The 24546-nt window shown below is 34.2% G+C and overlaps 1 protein-coding gene across 2 annotated transcripts in view; it reads left to right on the forward strand.

Moving 5' to 3' along the window:
• The window catches only part of SLC25A16 (solute carrier family 25 member 16), a 28998-nt gene extending 8429 nt beyond the window's left edge, over nucleotides 1-20569 (forward strand). The window contains exons 3-9 of one of the 2 annotated variants that reach the window (XM_005907317.3): nucleotides 2808-2941; nucleotides 3943-4006; nucleotides 8742-8863; nucleotides 9105-9171; nucleotides 13383-13545; nucleotides 17360-17428; nucleotides 18979-20569. In XM_005907317.3, the coding sequence (XP_005907379.2) occupies nucleotides 2808-2941; nucleotides 3943-4006; nucleotides 8742-8863; nucleotides 9105-9171; nucleotides 13383-13545; nucleotides 17360-17428; nucleotides 18979-19135 (776 nt within the window). In that variant the 3' untranslated portion in view covers nucleotides 19136-20569. The remainder of the gene's footprint in view (nucleotides 1-2807; nucleotides 2942-3942; nucleotides 4007-8741; nucleotides 8864-9104; nucleotides 9172-13382; nucleotides 13546-17359; nucleotides 17429-18978) is intronic. The other variant, XM_070364578.1, reaches the window with a different exon arrangement.
• Nucleotides 20570-24546: the final 3977 nt, after the last annotated feature.

The following is a 24546-nucleotide window of genomic DNA, read 5'->3' on the forward strand; positions in this document are numbered from 1 at the left end:
ATTTTTTTCTTGTAATATATTGAAAATCTTTGACCTCCATTTAACTTTTTATAACCAATGTGATATAAAAATAGGGATTTGAATCATAATAGGCTTATTTAAAAATCCTCTTAATTTTGCTGTCTTTATGTTTTATTTTTATTTTTTGAATGTACAATATTTTCACAAGTTCATAATTCATAAAGTATAAAAGCAAACACCTTTCTCCCTCTTTATCTCTTCATTAGAATTAAGCATTTTTATAATTTTCTTCCATTTCCCTTCAGAGGTTATGTGTATATACACAAGCGTATGCTTATATTTTATTAAATGTTCCTTGCAATTCTAGCTTGATAAAAATAAGAAGGATATAGAAAAGGATCTAAATAACACACAAGCTTGATATAACATAGACACAGAAGACTTTGCACCCTACAGAGAATATATATTCTTTCCAAATATGCTTATAACACATGCAAAAATTTGTTCAGTGTTATACCATAAAGAAAAATCTCAATTTCCCAAAGTAATAATAGTACAGAGTATAGGTTGAAGGAGAAAAAACAGTGTAATTATCTCAAGGGATATTTAAATGCCATTTGAAAACATTCAACATCCAGTGGTTTTTTTTTTTTTTCCCTAGGTGAGATGTTTGTGAAAAGCATATAGCTGGACTTGGCCTTTTAACAGAATTTGAGAGTCTTTGGCTTTTAACAGAAGAATTTATATAATTTAGATTTCTTTTTCAATTATAGATTTGTGTTTTCTGTTCATTGTGCTTTTCTTGTGTCCTCCCCAGCCACCCTCCCTTGCTCTTTGTCTCCTGATTTCCTTTTTTTGAAAGTACTCTATTTCACTTCTACTAATTATTTCTCTTTAAATATTTGTAACAAAGAGTCTTAGAGAATAATTTAATAAACATATTTGGAGCCACACAGAACTTCAGAAATAAGCATTATCAGTACAGTTGAAACCTGATCTATGCTTCCTGTTCCTGCTCCGTGGCCATTGTTCTAAATTTAATTACCCCTAAATTGTTAAAAACACATTTGAGTATCTTAAACTGAGCTTAATGTTAGTCTTCTCTTCCAGCAGGAAGGTGTTTTTGATAGATCTTAGGGGTGGTGTCTAAATATATTTAGTTTTATTATTCATATATTTTGGAAGAACTTTATGTATTATATGTATATATGTTTATATATATAAATAGAATTATTTTAAATAATTAGTTCACTTAGATATCTGTTTATTAAAAATGCTTTAGGGTTTATCTTTTCTTGGACATTAATAAGTACCTACCAGTTTTAATTTCTGGGAAGAGATCAAAAGGTTTCTTGAATTCTAAACTTTGAAATTTACCTTCATATTTGATAAAATTTTTGTTTGGAAAATTTGGAAGGAAACTTGAACTTAAATAGTTTAATGATATAATTTAAATAGTTTAATAATGGAATGTAGAAGTCTGTACTACAAACAGAATTAATGATTGGTATTATTGGAATAATAAACATCAATATGTCAGACCAGAAGTTAGTCTTTTATCTGTACTAATTGAAGTATACTATTAATAAAAATTTGCCCTGAATTTAGCTTTTTTTTTCACTTTTTATTATAGAAACTTTCAAGCATACAGAAGTAGAGAGAATGATATAATGAGACCCAGGTTTCCATTACTGTACTTCAACAATTAGCAACATATGGTCAATTCCATTTCTTATACCATTCCCCCTCTCCACTGGCATATATTTTAAGTTAAGCTCCAGATATTATTCCATTCATAATTGCCTCAGCATACATCTCTAGACTAGAAAGACCACCCCCAAAATAATAATAATAATAATTACGGGCAGACACTTTAACCTCTGAGCCACCAGGGAAGCCCTTATTAACATATAATATTCATTAAATGTTCAGATTTCCATGGAAGTCTTGTCAACTTTCTTTTTGTTTTTACACTTTGTGTGTTTAATCAGGATTCATATGACATCATATGTTACAGTGTTAGAATTGGTTGATATATTGCTTGTGGCCTATAACATTTTCCTATACTTCTTTACTTTTTTCCTGTTTATTTATGGGGAAAGAAAACTGGGTTATTTATCCTATAGAATCCTCCATGGTCTGAATTTGGTTATTATGTCCCATGTTATTTTTAGAAATTAATTAATTAACTAATGAGTGAACTAACCACTGGACCGCCAGTGTCCCATATTATTTAGTGTCTTCTTGTATCACCCACATTTTCTGTAAAGTGATAGTTAAATCTAGACTTTGATTGGATATAGGTTCATTTTTTATTTATGGTAAGAATATATCATAGGTGGTGCTGTGTACTTGTGTAAATAGTTTTTAATTTGTAGGTTTTTTGTTTCTTTTATTAGCAGTTTCCTGCTTGAACAAACCACATATGTATCTGGGTCAGTCTAGGAAACCTTCTTCATCCTTCTAGATACCTAGTCATCTGCATTGCAATATCTGGACTTTGAATATAATTTCTATTAATTTTTTGGGTTATTTTAGATTTAATTAACAGTTTACCAAAACTTGTAGCTATTCTTGCTATGTTTTACATGTTTACATGCTGTGCTAGTCACTCAGTCATGTTCGACATGTTTACATGAGGAATGTTTGTGTTATTTGGACATATGATGTATTTTAAGTAGCTTTAAGTGTTATACAGAAATTACTATTCATGTAATTCGTCAAGCAAAATTACATCATGAATGATAGCATAGTAATTTTTATCTGTGATTGTCATGAAAATTTGGATTTAGGTAGTTTTCTCTGTTGTAATAGTATTTCTCTTCTAAAAATCTTTCTGAAAATAGGAGTATTTTCTACATTGCGTGCTGTTCCCAAAAAGGAGGGATACCTTGGATTGTATAAAGGGAATGGTGCAATGATGATTCGAATTTTTCCCTATGGTGCAATCCAGTTTATGGCATTTGAGCAATATAAAACGGTACTTGAACTTTTATCTTTTTTTTTCCTCTTTTATATCTTTGAATAGCATACTTAGTTGTCAAGGCATTTGCTTTGGCCTTTAATGTTACTTTGGATGAATGGGTAAAGTAATGCCTTTTTGAAGGAATAAGACTTCTGATAATTTAAACTTTTAAGTATAACTTGAGTTTGGAGTTATCTGTTTCAGAATTGTTAGTCATTTTTGACTAGATTGTTTGTGTTCAGACTTATGAAGAAGAGCCAAGTGGATAATAGTAAATCCGTAAAATATCAATAGCTTTTTGATGTGCTTTTTGTTTCTCAGTTGTAGGAGAGGAATAATTGAGCCTTTGGATTTTCCTAATAAATAAAATAGTGAACCCATATTGTGAAAGTCTGTTTTTAAGTGACATTATAAGTTAACACCTTTCCCCATGTACTAAGTTTCTCTTCTCTGCCTGACTGAAAGTTTATCCTCTCAAACATCTTAGTGTAGAAAGGGATTAAATGCATTACATCACAGGGTATCTTAAAATGAAAAGTAAGCAGTAGAGATTGGGAACAACATTCTAACCTAGTCAGACAGAGAGTCAGTGCTATTATATCAAGACCTCCATAAATGCTTCATTTACATTTTATTCCTACTAATGCCATTCACACTTTAAGTATTTGTGGTCATCAGTGTGTAGTATAGTATATTTGGCAATATTGTTTCTGTCAAAGTGCATAATCAGAGCAGATGCTACAGAGGAAATTGTTGTTTAGTCGCTAAGTCGTGTCCGACTCTTTTGCGACAGAGGTTGCGACAGAGGAAATAACTGACCTCCTTTTGATGTGATATAACACTGCTCAGCTTTATATAATTGTGCTCATTTCACTCACATTCAGTACTAATTTCCTTTTTTTTTTTTTTTAAAAAGCTAGTTCTAAAACCCTTTTGAAAACAGTCTTTATCATTAAACAGTGAAGTTGGCAGCATTTAAGAAATATCTCATTTAATTTGTTGTTTTTGGTTTCTAGCTAATTACTACAAAACTGGGAGTTTCTGGTCATGTGCACAGATTAATGGCTGGATCCATGGCAGGTAAGGAGTGGGTATATTTTATTTCTGCAAATTAATTTCCTGGTATGTGTGACATTGATCACATAGCACACATTTGTTATCTTCCTATGCTCAATTATGCAAGAAATCATTTATATCCCAACTCAGAGGCTTTTACAGTAGGAGATGGTAAGGAGTAGTCTGCACTTAAAACTATGTGAAACATATGTTCCCTTTGACAGATCTACTTCTGGAAATGTGTATTTTTTTCTTTCAAAAATTTTTTTAAAATTATAATGGCTATAGTAATACATATTCCTATACAGTGAAAAATAGTTCCACTCCCTGGAAGCAGTCATATTATTAATAGCAGTTTCTTATGTTATGCTTTTTTCTAATACTATTCTATAGGATAAGAACTTTTCTTTTACAGTTATCTCAAGACTCTGTCCTGTATCAGTACATAGATCTTTCTTACTTTTGTAAATAACTGTATTGTATTTTAAGGTAAGAATGTACCATTATTAAGACCACGGGAAGGTGATATATCAAAATCTTAAATTTTTGTGGATATCACAAGGTTTATAGGATTTTGATTTTTTTTTGGACCTAGATTTACAGTGTGCAACCTGACCTACCTTATCCATAGTTTTGCCTTATCCAATGTTTACTTAGTTCTTTTTTACTTCTGATAGGCTGACCCCAGATCAGTAAGTAGAAAAAAATAACCAGGAATAGTGTTCAAAATGTTCAGCAAAACAACTGTAGAGATGCTAAAAAATAGGGCAGGTTTTGAAAGCCTCCAGTTAACTTTTTCATGACTGGATCAGGAAATGGTATGTGGTGGTGGTGGGAGTTCTGGTTATGGGAGAGGACTATCACAGGCATGATGGGGGCAGATCTTGGGAGCTGGAGCAACAGCTTTCTGTCAACTGGTATTTCACACTGGCATGACAGTGCTAACATGTATTGTGCACTTTCTTTGTACTGGTCACAGACCTGAGTACTTGTAATCTTTGGGCACTTGACATGTAGTTCAAAGAACAATACTATGAAGAAAGTGCTATGATTATCTCTCATTTTACAGAAGGAAAATTTTAATAAAGTTTTCAAATCTTATAATTTATCATTTCTAACATCATTTAAAAAATTTTTTGTCTCTTAAATTTTATAAGTGACTGGTCAAACTCTTTCTTTCAGGGTTGTAGGAAAGATGAAGTAGGATTATGAGTTAAATCCTGCTTTGTATTATTTTCTTTTCATGACACTTGATTACTGATGGAATAGCATGTTCATTTGGTGCTTTCAGCTTCATTTTTCTGAAATGAAAGTCATCTTAACATCAAAATTTCACTATATACTGGAAAGTAATAATAAACCAAAGGCACTTCAGTTATAAATTATTTAAAGGCTTTGGCTGTGCTAGGCCTTGTTGCCGCAGTCTTCTCTGGTTGTGGTTCGCAGGCTTCTCACTGCGGTGGCTTCTCTTGTTGTGGAGCCGGGCTGTTGGGCAGGAGGGCTCGGTAGCTGTGGTGCACGCAGGGGCTTTGTTGCTTCACAGCATGTGCAGTCTTCCTGGACCAGGGATTGAACTCGTGTCTCTTGCATTGGCAGGTGGATTCTTTACCCCTGAGCCACCAGGGAAGCCCCTCAATTATGTTTTAATTTTAATTTATTATTATTATTTTGGCTGTTCCAGGGCAGGTGGAGTCTTAGATCCCTGACCAGGGATGGATCCCTCACCCCCTTCAATGGAGGTGGATGGTCTTAACCACTGGACCACCACTGAAGTCCAGTGTGGTATTTTAAAAAAGCATTGACAGAGTCATCATGAAGTGAATCAGAACTTAGTTGAATAACCTCAAACTTACTTTACAGCGCAGTATTGATTTTTGTTTGAACAATGTAAGATGTCATAATCTTTTCTCTACTTAGGGCTTCATAATTTTATACTTCGAGTGAAGGGTAAAATATGATTATCAGAAGAATAGTTCTCACCTCCCACTTATTCCAAGGATAAATAAACATATTTAAAATCTTCAGGGATTTTCAAGATTTATCAGAGTACGAAAGTACTAAAAATTTTCTTGCTAAATTCTAAAGTTTAAAATTACATTTAAATCATTGAGTTGCTTTTAGAAATATCAGACAACAACCCCTGCACACTCCCCCAAAATTTGTAATTTTTAAACATCCTGGTTAAAAGATTTTGTTTTTCTTTAGGAAGATTTGATTAATTGCTCAAATTCAAAAGAAACACACCATATAAAAACATGCTGAAATCAACTGGCTGAAAAATTGTAAAACTAAATCATCAGTTGAGTATTATAGTAATCATAGGCATTGTTTTTACCATTCTCTGAGGTATAGTTATGTTATGGCAGCTCCTCAGCCTGACTTATAGTGTTACAGCTTTTAAGCTAATGCCTCCTTTACCTTTACAAATTTCTGGATGACCTCATTTTCTACAGAGTTTACTGTAGAAAAAAAATTTTGGTCACTTTGTTAATCCATTTATTTCATGTTAAGCCACTTGAAGCCAGTAAGAAGACAATGAGAAGGCTTGAGGGCATGTAAGAGGAAAGAAGAAATAAATGAAGTCTGGGAGAGCAAATGGGAGAGGAAAGACAAAAGTGATCCAGATAGGAAGCAGAAAAAAAATACAGGAGTTGTAAAAGTTTACAACTAAAAAATAAAATGAATAGTGATGATTTGGATAAATAAATTCTAGCAAAATCTGATGTTTAACCAAGTTGTGTCACTATGATCAAGCCTTAAAAAATGGTCAGTTTTTAAATTCTTTTCTATAGTTGTTAAACTCCTTAATATGAACCATTTCAATAAACATGAAACTTGTTTATAGAAAATCTCTCTTTATTTTGTTAAAATTTCCCTTGTAAAAAAAAAAAAAAATTTCCCTTGTAAAATATTTAGCACAAGCTGCAAAAAATTAAACCACGCTGCAAAATATGTAGTTTTTAAAATATCTGGATAATAAGATATTTGCTGTGAATTAAACATGGTATTACCGCCAAACCTTGTCTTAGGAACATCACATTTGCACTGTATTGGTTTAGATTCAGACTTAAAAGAGGCCATTTAGAAAAGTCACTGCCTGGACTGCCAGACATGACTAGTTTGAATACCAATAGATAAAAAAAAAATGTTAAATAGTTGGGAAATGAATAGCTTGAAAACAAATAGCTCAGATGGAGAGCTTAAAATCAAATTGACTGAAATGAAGGATTGACATTTCCAACAACTGGACTGCTGGAATTCTTCTTCTTTTTTAAAAAATAATTTTATTTATGGCTGTGCTGGGTCTTTGTTGCTGCAGGAGTTTTTCTCTAGTTGCTGCGAATAGGGGCTACTCTTTAGTTGCGGTGGGCTTCTCATTGCGGTGGCTTCTCGTTATGGAGCGTGGGCTCTAGAGCCTGGGCTAAGTGGTTGTGGTGCACAGGCTTTGTTGCTTTATAGCATGTGGGAATCTTCCTGGATCAGGGATCAAACCTGTGTCTCCTGCATTCTGGCGGCTTCTTTACCACTAAGACACCAGGGAAGCCCTGACTGCTCGAATTTCTGAACTAAAAATTTCAATGTTAGAAAATATTAAGTAAATGTTTGAGAAAATGTAATTATAGGGAAGGAAATATATGTTGTGATATGAACCAGAAAATTTAGTCTCAAATTGTACTCTGTCATACAGAAACTCTGTGGATTTGGTCAAGTCTTTGGTGCTTTACAAAAATAGAAGACTATTTTTAATTTAAAAAGTAACTCATACATCAACTATACTACAATAAAGAAGATAAAAATAAAAACTCAGCTTGTTAGTTTATGGAATTTTTTATAAGTCATATGTTGATAAAAATCTAGGACTTAATAACTAAATTAGCTTAACAAGAGATTTTTATCCCTAAAACAAATTGTTTCTATTACTTTGGACATTATATTTTTATTATGTTTAAAGTGAAAGTCGCTCAGTCATATCTGACTACAGTCCATGGAATTCTCCAGGCCAGAATACTGGAGTGGGAGCAGCAGCAGTAGCCTTTCCCTTCTCCAGGGGATCTTCCCAACCCAGGGATTCAACCCAGGTCTCCCGCATTGCAGGCGGATTCTTTACCAGCTGAGCTATCAGGGAAGCCCCTTATTATGTTTAGTCAGTAACAAATTTATCTAAATATTATATATTTTTCAGATTTTTTTTTCTGTCATGCCACAGGGTATCTTAGTTCACTGATCAGGGATTGAATCCAGGACCTTGGCAGTGAGCGCATGCAGTCCTAACCACTAGACCACCAGGGAATTCCCCTTACTTAAATTTTAAAAAGAAGATACTGATTATGCTTTGAATTTTTTTTAAAAAGTGCCCTTATTTTATATTTAAAAGAATTCTTTGGGTAAGTTAAGCATATCTCCATTTTAGGATTAGAAAAAATAAGTAAAACATCAAATGTCCTGCCTACTGCTACGGAGATAGTCAGTTTTTCTTTTCTGATATCTTATCTGACAAGTAATAGAATTTTTAAAATACTCATGATCCACTAACACTGTAGTCTTTTGGTGCTAACATTTTAACTTCACAGTGGCAAGAATTTGAAAAGATGGTTTTTAGCTGATGAAATTATTATATAATTCTGTCAGTAATATTACCTTTGATTTCATTGGGTTTTCATCATTACTATATAATTTGAGACATTACTAATGATAGGATCTGATCTGATATATATATAAAATGATTCTTACACATTTTAAGTTTCTACTTTCTTTTCAGGTATGACAGCAGTTATCTGTACTTACCCTCTTGACATGGTTAGAGTACGCCTAGCATTCCAGGTGAAAGGGGAACACACTTATACAGGAATTATTCATGCATTCAAAACGATTTATGCAAAGGTATTTCATTTTTACTTTTCTTGTCTATAACATGCCCTTTTATACTTAGGCAATTATTTTTAATGTTATCTAAGTAGTTTTTCTTTTATAATTATTAACATTAATAATAATTATGAAAACATATCTGTGTTTTAGTGTGGGTCCAGGATAATATATCCATTATAATGTATGCTTTTGTTCTTTTGCATTTGTCATAATGAGCTCAATGTAATTTTACTTCTAATTTTTCTTCATGCAAAAGGAAGGTGGTTTCCTTGGATTTTACAGAGGCTTGATGCCTACTATATTAGGAATGGCTCCATATGCAGGTATGTTTTACATTTGGCAACATCTTGCGTTTTTCATTTTGTTGTAGGAATGATTTTAAAGTTGAGCATTTATTATTTAAGCCCCTAATCTGTCCAGAATTGCTTTTTTTCCTTTCTAAGGATAACCATTGATTAAATAATTTCTTCTTTTCCCAGTGATCTGTAGTGTCACTTCTTAAAACAATAATAGAGTGCAGTTTTATAATAAGTCCTTACATTTGGTAGGACAAGTCCCTTGACCATATGTTTCTTTTTTTTTGAGTAATATAAGGACTGTAGATATCTTGCTATTCCACATGCATTTTAGAATCATTTTTTGATGTTGTACAAAAGTCTTTGTTGGAAGTCTGAATGAAATTGCATACAGAGCTTCGACATTTTTTGTTAGATATATTTATAGACACCTTATAAGCTTTGTTGTGTCTTTTACAAACATTATGTTTTAAGTTTATTGCTTGATTTAATTTTTATATGATTTTATAGCTAGCCATTCTACTTGTTGGTATTATAGCCAGTTACCATGTAAGTGCTTTGGATTTCCTGTGTGCACCATCACATCCTGTGCAAATAACATCATTTTTCTCACTTCAGTTCAAATCATTATTTGTCTGTTTATGTTTATCTTGCTGTACTAGCTAAGGATCTACAGTGCATCAGTGAATAAAAGTGGTGATAGTTGGCGTTTTGGCTCATTACTGAATTTTAAAGGAAATGTTTCTAGTATTTATTTAGCCTAATGTACTATTTATCAGGTTGAGGTAGTATGGTAAGAATTTTTATCTGAACTGGTGTTGAATCTTTTCAGACACTCTTTTCTGCATTTACTGATATGATAAGTTTTTTCATTTAATCTATTAATTTGATGAATGACTTTAATAGATGTTCTAATGTCAGCCCAAATTGGTTATGATACAGTGATCTTTTTATATCCTATTGGGTTCCATTCACTAATTGTTTTTAGAAGTTTTACATCTATATTTATGAGTGAGGTGTGAGATTAGTTTGCAATTTTCTCTTCTTGAACATCCTTGTGTGGTTTGGGTATCATGGTTACATAGGTCTCATAGAATGAGTTGAAGAGTATTTCCTCATTTCTATCCTCAGGAACAATTTGTATAAAATTATTAGAATTATCTGTTTCTTGAAAGTTTTTATTGTGAGATGATTTTTAAATACTGGTTTAATTTCTTGAATGCTTATATGACCATGTAGGTTATATGACCATTTAGGTTTTCTGTCTCTGTGAGTGATTTTTGGTAATTCATACCTTTCTTTACCATTTTGAACTTGACTGTTTTGTGTTTGTTTTCAACTTTCTTGGCAAAAGGTTTTCCTTATTTCTTCATATTTTTTTCACATCTGCTCTATCTGTAGTTCTGTTGTTTTTTTATTTCTTTTATCGGTTATCTGATTTTATAAAGAATCAGTTTTGGCTTTCTTTCTCTTTTCTAGTCTACCTTTATTTTCCATTTCATGGATTCTTGTTCATGCATTAGTTATCTCTTTTCTCTTGGGTTTATTCTTCAGTTGTGTGCTTACCTCATTAATTTTTGGCCTTTGGGTTTTTCTCTTTAACTACCTGCTTTAGTTTCATCCTTTGACTTTGTTATTTTATTCATTTGTTTTTACTTAAAATTGGAAAATTTCAAACATATTCAAAAACTGGCAGTAGTATAATGAGCCACCGTGTACCCATCTAACTTCATAGTGGTCACCTGATGACATCTTGTTTCATCTATTCCCATTCCTTACTCTCTTCACCTTTTACCCCCAATTTTTTTAAAGCAAATTCACTTTATTATATTTCACCCACAATATTTCCAGTATTCAGCTCTATGCTTTTTTTTTAATGAGTATAACCACAGACCATTATGAAACTTTTATTTTTACATTCTTTTTAAAAAATATATTCTTTTCCATTGTGGGTCATCATAGGAGTTGAATACAGTTCTCTGTACTACACAGCAGGACCTTGTTCATCTGTTCTCTATATAAAAGCTTGAAACTGCTAACCCCAGCCTCCCTTCCGCCAGCCCCCTCTCCCCTGGGAACTACCAATCTCTGTGTCTCTGATTTTGTTTCTTGGATAGGTTCATTTTGTCATATTTCAGATTCCACATAGAAGTGCTATCATATGGTATTTGTCTTACTATTATGAAGCTTTCTTAATGTTATCTAGTGTATTGTCATTGTTCAAATTCCCTGAATTCATAATTTTTAAACCTAGACCCAAGTTAATATTTGCCTGGGTTATCTTTCTTCATCCTTTCATTTTCTACTTTTGCATGTTTTTGTTTTAGGTATTTATTTTGTAATCATCATATAGCTGAATTTTTTTTAATCCTGTCAGTAAAATCTTTAATTGCCAGTTAGTCTACTTAATGGTTGTTGTGATTATTGATATATTTGGATTTGTTTCTTTACCTTGATATTGATTTCCTCTTGTTGTTTTTCTTTTTATGTTTCTTTTTATTCCTTTCTTGTTTGCTTGTTTTCCTGAATCCTTACTCCCCCAATTTTTATAAATATAGAAGTTTATTTGCCTCCTCCTATGCCTGGTGGTCTTTGTTTATTTAGTTTGTTATTTCCTGTGGGTTTTTTTTTTCTCGGGTGGTCTTTAACTATGAGTTTCTATTACCTTTTTTTTTTTTTTGCCACATCACATGGCAGGTGGGATCTTAGTTCCCTAACCAGGAATTGAACGCATGGCCTCTGCACTGGAAGTGTGGAGTCTTAACCACTGGACCACCAGGGAAGTCCAACATGTTACTGGATCTTAATTTGAGTTTCTGACCCAGTGATTCCATCTTCTCAAGGCCCAACGGCAGGATCTGTCTCAATGGCTTGACTGTTAGTATCAAAACGTAGAGTCACTCCACTTCTGTCATGGGCCACAACTCCCAAGTGGACCTCAGATTATATTTTTGGAAGGTGATGCTGCTAGGGATTCCTAGAAACTAGGGATTCCTTTCTGTAAGCCCAGCAATGGATATAGTTGTTCTATAATGATGAAGACTTGGAATACCTTCATTGCCATTATGCTGAAATAAGAAAGCTTTACTTTTTTTACTATATGTTCTTCTCTTTCTAATTTTTTATTCTTAGTTTTATTTTTGAAACATTTTTTACATTGTTATTGTTTGTACATAATTTTGTTTCTTAATTTTTCCAGTTTCCCAAGTCTTTTTCATATTTCTGAATACTATTCACATTTTTAAAAAATCTGTCATATTTCACTGAATACCATTCTACATAATTTAGGTATTTCAATTTTTTTCTTGTGTTTAATTTGCTATGAATTTCCTTTTTGTGACCTATTTTTGTAGTTAAGGTTTCTGTGTTTAAGTTTGGTGAGTAGATTTCCCAAATATAAAAGTGTATGAGTATTCTAAAGTTGTATATCATCATTTTTAATACTATAAGTTCATAAGAATTTTTTATAAAGAATACATGCATATATTGAGTTATTATTCTAGACTGAATTTTTGTTAGGGCTTATTTGTTCTTAAGGTTAAGTATTTTTTTAAATATGTTTTTAAAATTTAGTAGATATCAAGATTTCTTGAGTAATGTTTAGTTGATAGGAATGCTTGAATTTTGCTTATTTTTTTTAACATATGACTTTTAATGTTTCTATTATAAAATAAATCATGTACATATTCAGCCAGTACCAACTGCACATTATCAATAACTTAACTCAGTATTAATTAGATTCCATGTGTCTTCTGAGTCACTCATTGTCATAGCTATTCCTTGAAGACAAAATTAGACACTGAATGAAATAATGCTTTGTCACTTCTAAATTTGTTGCCTCTTCCTTACATTATCATCATTATTATAAATATGTTATATTTAGTTAAAATTACTAATCATTAGTTTAACTTTTACTTATGTGAAATCTTGCAAAACTGTTTAATTCTATTCATGTTTAAGGTGGCATTATACTCAACAACTACCTTTATTCAGTGAACTGAACATTATACTAGTGCGTGAAAAACCAATGCTATAATTTTTTATAGGTGGTAATTTTGTTGTCTTTAGGTTATTTATAAACATTAATTAAATCTTTTCATCTTAGATTAAGCCAAATATCTGAAATCAGGAAATGCATAGTTAGTTCCTTGAGTTAATTGGTTATTATGTAAGAATGGTGTCTTCTCACAGCTTACATTCTGTTAAGCATCGTGGTGAATTTATATTTTGTCTTTCAGGTGTTTCATTTTTTACTTTTGGTACCTTAAAGAGTGTTGGGCTTTCCTATGCTCCCACCCTTCTTGGCAGACCTTCATCAGACAATCCTAATGTCTTAGTTTTGAAAACTCACATAAACTTACTTTGTGGAGGTGTTGCTGGAGCAATAGCACAGACAATATCGTAAGTTTCTAATCAACTTAAGTCAAATACGTTTATCCAAGCCTGATTTTTAGCATTGGTTAGTTATTTTATTTTTTTCTAATAGGTTATTAAAAACAGGATCCCTTGAAAAATATAAATATTAATTTAATACATTTTTCCAATGTACCTGCCCTTAAAGCGTATTATAAATAACTTTGTGCCAAATTGACCAAATTAGTTTGAACCTACTCAATTTCTGTGGATTTTAAAAGAAAGGAAAAGGAAAGCTAGAAGGAAACACTGAGTATAGTCTTCAGCCATGTTTTCTTATGAATTTGCCCATATGAGGTTTCTGAAATCTGAGCCATTTATCGAGTATGTGTATATGTGTGTGTGTGTAGGCACAATTTTTCTTGCAGTAAATCTTAAAGACCTGCTTTGTGCCAGAAACTACGCTAAGCACTGGGATTTTCACTAATGGAAGAACAAAACTGTTGCCTCAAGAAGCTAATACTCTTATTGAGACAGTAGCAGTCAAGGGAACTCTATATTAATATAAGTTGTATTAGGGACATGGGATTTCCCAGGAGGCTCAGCTGGTAAAGAATCTACCTGCTAAGCTGGAGACCCAGGATCCATCCCTGGATCAGGAAGGTCCCCTGGAGAAAGAAATGGCAACCTACTCTAGTATTCTTGCCTGGGAAATCCCGTGGACAGAGAATCCTGACGGGTTACAGTCCACTGGGTCACAAAAGAGTCGGACATGGCTTAGCGACTAAACAATAACCAGTTAGGGACATAGATGAATTAGGTGGAAAGTGTAATGGAAAGGTGGCTTCTAAGAATTTCTGTAGACCAAGAGAGATTGGATAGATGAGATAAAATGAGGCTGGAATACTATGAGGCAGGAACATTTCAGGAACAGGAAGAAGGAAAGATTTCTGTGACTGAGGAGTATCCTGAAAAACAGGAAGACAACAGGAAGTACTAGAGTCACAAAGGCTCAAAAAAAATAGTATCCAATGGAAAAAAGAAAAGTCAAAGTAGGATAAGTACTGAAAGGTAAGGTGTTCATTGAAGTTTATGATTAAGGATTACTTTTGTGAAAGCAGACTCAGTATACTTTGTAGGAGCAGACTAGGTTGAAGGTAAAGAAAAAAAGTGTAGTTTACTTTTAGAAATATAGCTGTGGAACCTTGTTCATTTGGAGAGAATGCTCACCTCTAGCTATTCTGTATTCTCTTCTTGGTTTTACTGCCCTTTTCTTTATTATTTACTTCCAATTTAGAGCCTTAAAATCTGTCTTCTCTTTTCCACTTCTCTTTGTATTCTACACGCATTGACTCTTACAGATCCAGTGGCTCTTCTCAGTTCTTTTATCCTCTTTCTAATTGTTTTGTTTCCTTGGTTTTTGTAAACAGTGCCCTCTCTTGGCCATCATCCTCCCACCTTTCCCTTTTCAGGTATCTTGCTGATTCCTGTTTTCCTCCTCCTCCCTATCTGTGCTGATACTGTTAAGACCTTGCCAGACTTTAGTCCTTTGCTCTTCCTGTAAATATCTAGAGTAGCTCATCTATCTTTAAGGATTCAAAGGTCAACCTCTGTACAGATAACTAATTCTATTGAAATCTTCATACCGGTTCCCTCTGGTAACCTCTTGAATATTTCTACCTGGACTTCTGTCGTCAGTGCAAACTCCATAATTCATATACTACGTTCTTGTTTTCTTTTTTGTGCCCGTCCTTAGCCCCCAACTTTCCTATTGTTACTGATAACCATTAATCTTATAGTCCTGATAATACCTTGAAATCATTTTTCACATTGCACATATCCAAACAGTTTTGCAATTTTTTACGTAAGAACATTGCCTGGAGTGTTGTTTTCTTTCTTTCCCATTGTTACTTCCCTCGTTCTGATCCTTGTACTTTGTCTCCTTACTTTCTCCCTATTAGTCAATTTCTTCTACCCAGACACATCTTCTGCTTAGAGACTGAATTGTTCAGGTTGAGGTTTTGGTCCCTTTATTCCCCACAAAATTTTTTTATCTCTCCACCTCCCATTAAACGATAGTTCGTGGGACTGCTCTGGCAGGTGCCCAGGTTTGATCTCTGATCAGGAAACTAGATCCCATGTGCTGCAACTGAGAGTTCGCATGTCCCAACTAAAGATCCTGCAACAAAGGTTGAAGATCCCACGCGCTGCAACTAAGATCCGGCACAGCCAAATAAATAAATGATTTTTTTTTTAAAGATAATTCATGGAGGGGAATTCCCTGGGGGTCCAGTGGTTAGAAGTCTTCACTTTCACTGCAGGGGGCATAGGTTTGTTCCTTGGTTGGGAAACCAAGATCCTGCAAGCCTTGAGGCAGGGTCAAAAAAAAAAAAAAGATTGGTAATTAATGGAGATGCTATTGAGATGTATAACACACTTCATCTATTACTAATGTTATTTCTTAAGCTGTTTGGTTGGTATATGGGTGGTTTTTAAATTATGACTATTGCATAGTAAATTTAAGTGTATATAGAAGTATATACTTATTTTTCTCATATATCACTATGTGTATATTATATATGTATTTATAACATGTGTGGCTCAGCTGGTAAAGAATCCACCTGCCATACGGGAGACCTGAGCTCAATCCCTGGGTTGGGAAAATCCCCTGGAGAAGGGAAAGGCTACCCACTCCAGTATTCTGGCCTAGAGAACTCCATGGAGTGTATAGTCCATGGGATCATAAAGAGTTGGACCTGACTGAGCGACTTTCACTTTTATTTATTTATATATATATATATATGAATGAGAGCTTTGAATAGGAAAGTAGAAAGCAGTTTTATGGTAGGGAAAATGTCTCTAAGACTCAATTTTCTTAACATTGAGATAAGAGTACCTGTCTCATGCAATTATGTAAAGATGGGATGAGATGATATACTTTATCTTGCTTAGCACAGGACCTAAGTAGTCAATATTAGCCCTAAAAATATGATTTAAAAAATGACCTGAGTCTTACTCCAAAGAGATTATTTTTGTATATTTCATTTTAGACAACCTAAAAATTTGTAAGTTGAGGTATAATTGACATATTACTTTCTGGTGTACAACATAATGATTTGATACTTGTATATATGGCAAAATGATCATGACAGTAAGTCTAGTTAACATTTGTCCCACCATACGGAGTTACAGAACCAGGCAATCTTTCCACATAAAATTACCTCTGTCCTCTCAATACAATCATCTGCATTGTTAATTTTCGCCCTTAAGGAGACTTTTTGTTGGCCTGCTGTATACAAGGGCACTTGCTGAATGCTCTTAGGGTAGTGATTCTTAACTGGGGGTGGTTTTGCCTCTAGTGGATGTTTAGTAATGTCTGGAGACATTTTTGGTTGTTACAGTTGGGGATGTGCTACTGGCACCTATTGGGCAGAAGCCAGAGATGTACCTACACATCCTACTGCCCAAGACAGCCCCCACAACTGAGAATGGTCCAACCCAAATGGCAGTAGTGACAAAGTTAAGAAACCCTGTCTTAGGGTCACAGCAGCGGAAAGTACTCAGTTTATTTCTTCAGGAAGTGCATTTCACTTTCCTTTGGGGAATAAAGAGAACTTGACATTGGGTGATGAAAGAGAAGAATCACCAAACCCAAGAGAACCACTTCTGCAAAGGGCAAAGAGACCTCGGTTTTGTTATTTGGTTTTATTCATGTGCCTATATCCTGACTCCCAGGTTAGACAAAATAATCAGAGAATAGGAACACATTATTTCCTAGCATACATGGGACTTTGTATTCAATAATTGCTGAGTAGAAAATTAAAAATCGTTTTTAAGTCCTTCTGTCTTTTTCTTCTTTTAGCTACCCATTTGATGTAACACGTCGGCGAATGCAGTTAGGAGCTGTTCTTCCAGAATTTGAAAAGTGCCTGTAAGTTCTGCATTTGTCATTGTTCAATTTCTTTAGGAAATGTAATGTGTAAAATAAGTAGGGAGATAGGACTGTGATCTCATAAGCAGTCTAGAGATTTAATTTTATCTCCCATAGTGTGCTTTGGTTAACTTTATAAGAATTTAATCAGGTCCTAATCCTCCTATTGGGTTTCCCTAGTGGCTCAGACGGTAAAGAATTTGCCTGCAATGCAGGAGACTCGGGTTCAGTCCCTGGGTTGGGGAAATCCTCTGGAGAAGGAAGTGGCTACCCACTCCAGCTCCAGTATTCTTGCCTGGAGAATTCCATGGCAATTCCAGGCAGAGGAGCCTGGCAGGCTACAGTCCATGGGGTCGCAAAGAGTGGGACATGACTGAGCAACTAACACTTCACTTTCAATCCTCCTATTAAAATTTTATTTTAGGGAATTCCCTGACAGTCCAGTGTTTAGGACTCAGAGTTTCACTGTGGGGGCCTAGGTTCGACCCCTGATTGGGGAACTTAAATCCAGCAAGGCATGAAGCCAAAAAAAAAAGTCATTTTAGAGCAGCTCTGTTAAGTAGAAATATTATGTGAATCACATGTAATTTAAATTTTTTTGGTAACCACATTTAAAAAGTATTAAAAGAAACAGATGAAATTGTTTTAAAATATTTTATTTAAACCAATATATATAAAATTTACCAATATATATAAATATATATATATATATAAACCAATATATATAAAATTTACTTATTTTACATCATTTTTATTTATTTATTTAAATTTTTAATCCCTTAAAAAAATACTACATATTTGAAGTCCAGGGGATATTTTACACTCAGGGCACATTTCAGTTTTGGATTTGCCACTGAGTTTCATGTACTCAGTAGCCACATATGGCTAGTGGCTAACACTATTGCATAGCATAGCATTATAGAATTTTCTATAATTTATAACTTTTGAATCATTCTGTTTGGTGACGTGTTGTCCCTCAGGGAAAGAGCAGAATATTTATTCAGGAACTTGAGTTGCCTTTATTCACCCAAAAGATTTTTTTGAAGATTTCAGCCCACATTGCATATTGAAAGAGAAAGACAAAGCCCAAAATGTTGGTTTGAAAGGAAAGAACACTGAAACAAGAAAGTCTTCATTGCTGAAATCTGAAAGACAGTCCTTCAAGCTTTAGTACTATAACATCTACTCATTATAGCATACAACTTGAGCAGAAATGAGAGCTTAAAGGGCAACTGTTCATATATCCTTTAAAAAGACTACATTAGTATTTCAAATATTATTATGAAATTGTGTTGCTAGTAAATGTCACAGACATAATACAGACAAAATATATTGTATTAATGAACCCCAAAATTCTATGCCTAATGCTTTGATCTTGTTCGGAATGAATTGCTGTTTTATTGTGAATTTTCAGCTTGTTTTAACACTTGCTTTCCAAAGGCTACTCAAGATGGAATTTTAGCTTCTTTTAAAAAAATGCTGTTATGATTCTGAAGTTGTCTGTTCATGACTGGGCATAAAGGTGTTATCATTTTATCTTTCTCTTCCAGTACCATGCGAGAGACTATGAAGTATGTCTATGGACACCATGGAATTCGAAAAGGATTATATCGTGGTTTATCTCTTAATTACATTCGCTGCGTTCCTTCTCAGGCAGTGGCTTTTACAACATATGAACTTATGAAGCAGTTTTTTCACCTCAATTAAAAAAAATCATGATTTCTTTTCCTTTATAAACTCTCAGAGGGAAAAATAAAATGTTAATTTAATTTGGGGGAGAACATTACTTGAAGGGGGATATTTACCCTGTCACAGGAACCACTGGTATTTTAGTACTTGATTTTTCTATTCATCACAAATCAAAAGTGCTTACTATACTTTTTGATGCCAGTAGTTATATTTTAGAACATTGCAAAAAAAAAAAATTCCTAAGCTGATGCTGGTTAATCAGTAAGGTTATTGGAAACCATTTTAAAGTGTTATTTGAAAGTAGAACTAACTTGAATTCAAGAGGTTGCCATTAGTTTTATTATGCTATTCCAAGCTTTTAATTATAATCATGATTTTCAAAGACTGTAATATTGGTTTTTGTTATTATAATAAACAGGCTTGGTTATATTACAGCAGAATGATGAGAACTGACATTTTAAGTTATATGAAACATAGGTTAGAAGCCAGCATTGAAGTATTATTCATATGTCTCTTCTCATAATTCTGCTCCACTGGATAGAAGGACAAACACTTTTTCTCTTCATTTTTGATAAATATTGTATTTAAAAAGTAGCCATGTAGACACTCATCAGTAAGTCACGAATTTTCAGGTCTTGCTCAAATGTCATTTCCAGTTTCTGAGTGATTTAAGTATGTTTTTAAATTTCACTGTATTTCCCAAGGGCAGTAATAGTAAATATTGAGTATCTTTGCTCTCAAAACAAATTAGCATTATAGATTTGTTTTTGTTAGATGATTTGGTGTATGTTAGAAAATTTATTTAAGTGGACTGTGAAATATCCATTAATATAGATGTGAATGTTGAAGAATGTTTCCGAGGTATTATGTTATGACACATCAACTAGTTCTTCCACATAAAGTAATTTAGTGCAATATAAACTTAAGTAGAAATGTAAAACATGAGCTCAATTGCTATCCTTTATAGTATAATGGTTTAAAATGTAGGAATTCCATTTATTATGTTCAGAGTACTTTTTTATGTTTTATTGTAAGCATGACAAAAAATGAGAGGGGAACAGTTATAGTTCTCTCCTCCAAAATAGCAATTTGTAGAGTTAATATGATTTTTAAGGCATTAGAAAACTAAGTTGAAAGTGTTATTTTTGTTTCAGTTTTTTTTTTTTTTGCATAAAGATTTCTTGTCATATCTTGGTGAAATTATATGAACTGGTTTCATTTTCAAAGTCTTTATTTTACAATAAATGTTTATCTTTGTATGATTTATAAGTATACCCACAGGTGTACATGTGTTCCTAAAACTATTTTGTATATTTTCATTTGTGGGCTACACTGTAGCTAAATACTGTTATCAAATCTCAAGATAATTTAAATGTATAAAATAAGTATCTCAGTTATGTTATCAATAAAGGAGGACTGCAAATATTTTTTTAAATAAAAATTTGCATTCTATATCTGTTACAGAGTACCTAGGTTATTAAAAATAAATTTTATTCATATCTCAACAATTACTCCTCTCTTTTAACTATTTACACTATTGAAGCATAAATAAACATAAGTGGTCAGAATGGAAGAATACTTGAAATAATGACAGTATTTATATCTAATTTATTTCAGATCGATAACTCAAAGTGAATCTTGATTGATTATCTTGCATTTGAAGATCGACTATGTCTGTTTTGATTGCCATTGTAATTCTTTTCTTGCCTTTTGGTGGGTACAGCGCTCTGGTCTATGGAATGGGAGAGTGATTTTGTCTAGGGATCGATGAGTGATGTACCCTTCCTAGCTCTTAATGGTGGCCTGTGTGGAGATTGAAAGTTTAGTGGTGATATATATATATGTACACACACACACACACACACATAGTAATGTCTTATCCCATTTTCCCCTGGGTACTCAACATTCATTTATTCAGCACCCACTGTGTGCCAGGGATTATGTCAGCATTTTGTGGGCATACCTTGAGATGTCTCTCAGCGGTCCTTACAGTGTGGTTTGGATTCCCAATAGCATCTATCTCTGGGTACTACACTGGCGGGGTATGTACCACACTTTTTGGTTACTGCGTGTTTACTTATGTTCTCCTAGTTGGTTCTCTCATGGGCAGAGTCATCCCTTCATCTCCTTTTAAGGAGCACAGTGTATGGCACCATAGTAGTTGTTCAGTGATGTTTACTGATGAGCTAAAGGAAGGTTTGGTCCCTGTTTTTGGAGAAAATGTTCTAGTAGGAAGAAATGAGGTACTACTAGTGCAAAGAAAGAACAATTTATTTTATTTATTTATTTATTTTTTTACCGTACGAATGACCTTTATTGTTTGCAGCGGGAAGTGGAAGAGGGGATATGACAGCTCCGGCTCTTGGGGTGGCTCCACAGACCAGACCACACTCCAAGAAAGAACAATTTAGAAAGTTTTTTTTTTCCCCCCCCACAGAGATGTCTTGCTGCTAATTTGAGCCAGGATGAATGGCAAATAATAAAACCTATATTACATGAATAATTCATCACCTTGCAGAATGGGCCGATGATATCTGACACACTTATATAGCAACCATATATTTAAACACTTCCTCACATCAATTCTTTGAATATCAGACACTGTTAGGCACTAGGAATCAATGACAAATGATGAGTTGTGTATTTCCTGAGGATTTACTGTGTTCTGTTGCTTATTTTAAGCACTTCAGATGCCTTAACTCTGTTTCTGCAACAATACTGATAAGAATGGTACTATTAAATACTCCTTTTTTACAGTTGGGATGATTGAGACCCAGGGAGATCAAGTAACTTGTCCAGGTTCACACAATAAGTGGTGGATCTACGGTTCAGATTCAGCCAGTCTGAATCTGCAGCTTAGCCTATTAGACACGATGCTAGTAGACACACTAGTATCCTTCCTATTCAGGTAAAACTCTAATATGTCAAGAAATACAAATCAATTAATAGAATGATTACAGTTTTTGGAAAGTGCCTTTGTTGTTTTCCCCATTCTTGAAATTGGTAATTTATGTTCTTTTTAGTTACTGGTTTAGCTGGAGTCTTTTGAATTTTCTCCATTGTCTGAATTTTTTGTTAATTTCTGTTTCTAAGTACAAATAATTGCTGATAGAGTAGAGTGATCTTTGTAAAAATATAATCAGGCAGGGGCTTCCCTGGTAGCCCAGTGGTGAAGAGCCTGCTGCAAGTTCAGGGGATACAGGTTCAGTCCTGGTCCTGGAGGATACCACATGCCATGGGACAACTAAGCCACAACTAACTGAGCCTGTGCTCTGGGGCCTGTGAGCCACGACTATGAGCCCGTGAGCTGCAACTATGGAAAGTCCTTGAGCACCTTGAACTCGTGCTCTGCAACAAGAGAAACCACTGCAGTGAGAAGCCCAGGCACCGCAGCTAGAGAGTATCCCCCACTTGCCGCAACTATAGAAAGCCTGTGTGCAGCAATGAAGATTCAGAGCCACCATAAATAAACATAAATCCCTTAAAACAACAACAACAACAAAACCCCATAATCAGGCAATTTTATTCCCCTGCTGAAAACCTTCCAGGGCTTCCCATTGCATTTAGAATAAAAGACAAAATCATTACTAGATCTTATACAGCCCTGTAAGTCCATCTGCCTTGTGTCTACTCCAGCCCTGTTTGCTGCTACTCACAGCATGTTGTGAGGAAGCTAGGCAGTCCCTGTAGAGGCTGGCCTCAACTTGCCAGCCATTTGAGTAAGGCATCTTCAAAGTCGATCGCTCAGCTTCCTGATGATGCTTTATGGACAAAGAAAAGCTTTCCTCACAAAATCCTGCCCAAAATGAAAATTCATATGCTAAAAAAATGGTTGTTTGGTGGTTCAGTGGTTAAGACTCCATGCTGCCAATGCAGGAGGTATGAGTTCAATCCCTGGTTGGGGATCCAAGATCCCACATACTGCATGGCTTGGCCAAAAGATTAAATAAATTTTTAAAATGATTTTTTTTACATAGATTAGATAATCATAGCAGGTATTCATGGAAAGCCTACAGCTAGCATCATATTTAATGCTGAAATATTAAATGTTTTCCCCCTGAGGTCAGTAGAAGGCAAAGATGCCCAGTGTCAGAACTTCTGTTTAACCAGTGAACTTAAGTAAATGATGGAGAAGGAAATGGCAACCCACTCCAGTATTCTTGCCTGGAAAGTCATGGACCAGGAGCCTGGTAGGCTACAGTCCATGAAGTGACAAAGAGTTGGACACGACTGAGCGCTTCACTTCACTTAAGTAAATGAAGTTAAAAACAAAGATCAGAGGAAGAAGTAGAACTTCCTCTATTTGTAGATGACATGATTATTTACATAGAAAGTCTTAATGAACTACTATTATCAACTTCTTGCAATTACTAGCAAGGTCTCAGGATATAAGGTAAATTTTAAAAACTATTTTTATATACTAGCAGGAAGCAATTGAAAAACAATCCCATTTAAAGTAGCATAAAAATATAAAACATTTAAATTTAATAAAATATTAATATACAAGAGTTTTACATTGATAATTACAAGATGTTGCTAAGAGACATTAAAGGAAATATATATAAATGGAGAGATAAACCAGGTTTATGAGTTAGAGGTCTCTATATTTTAAAGAAATCAATTCTCAAATCGATTTTTAAGTCTAATGCAATCTCAATTATACTTCCAATAGGCTTTTTGTAGAAACTCACAATTTTTATACTGTGTACAAATTTTTATACAATTCAATTTTTATACAAACTCATTCTAAAGTTTGTATAAAAATTTAAAGGACCTAGAATGTCCAATGAAGGAGGAAATGGCAACCCACTCCAGTATTCTTGCCTAGAAAATCCCGTGGACAGAGGAGCCTGGTGGGCTGCTGTCCATAGGGTCGCACAGAGTCGGACACGACTGAAGCAACTTAGCGTGCATGCATGCATGCATTGGAGAAGGAAATGGCAACCCACTCCATTATTCTTGCCTGGAGAATCCCAGGGACATAGGAGCCTGGTGGGCTGCCGTCTGTGGGGTCACACAGAGTCGGACACAACTGAAGTGACTTAGCAGCAGCAGAATGTCCAAAGCAATCTTATAAATAGCAAAGTACCTGTCTGTATGACTTACTCTACAGCTGTAGTAATCATGACAATGGGGTGCAGACACAAGGATTGACAAACATCAGAAGAACAGAATTGAGAGTCAGAAATGGACCAGCATTTAATTTGATTTTTTTCTTCAACAAGATGCCAGAACAATCCAGTGGGCGATGAGAAGTCTTTTCAGCAGGTGCTACTGGGAAAACTGGATATATACATGGTTGGGGGAAATGGAGTGGGGGGGAATCATGACTCATTCTCTACCTCATACCACACACAAAAATTAATTTGAGATGGATCATAGACCTAAACGAATAAACTGGTGAATTTCAAGAAGAAAACAAAGGAGAA

Source organism: Bos mutus, chromosome 28, assembly GCF_027580195.1.
Source record: "Bos mutus isolate GX-2022 chromosome 28, NWIPB_WYAK_1.1, whole genome shotgun sequence".
Classification (NCBI taxonomy): Eukaryota; Metazoa; Chordata; class Mammalia; order Artiodactyla; family Bovidae; genus Bos; species Bos mutus.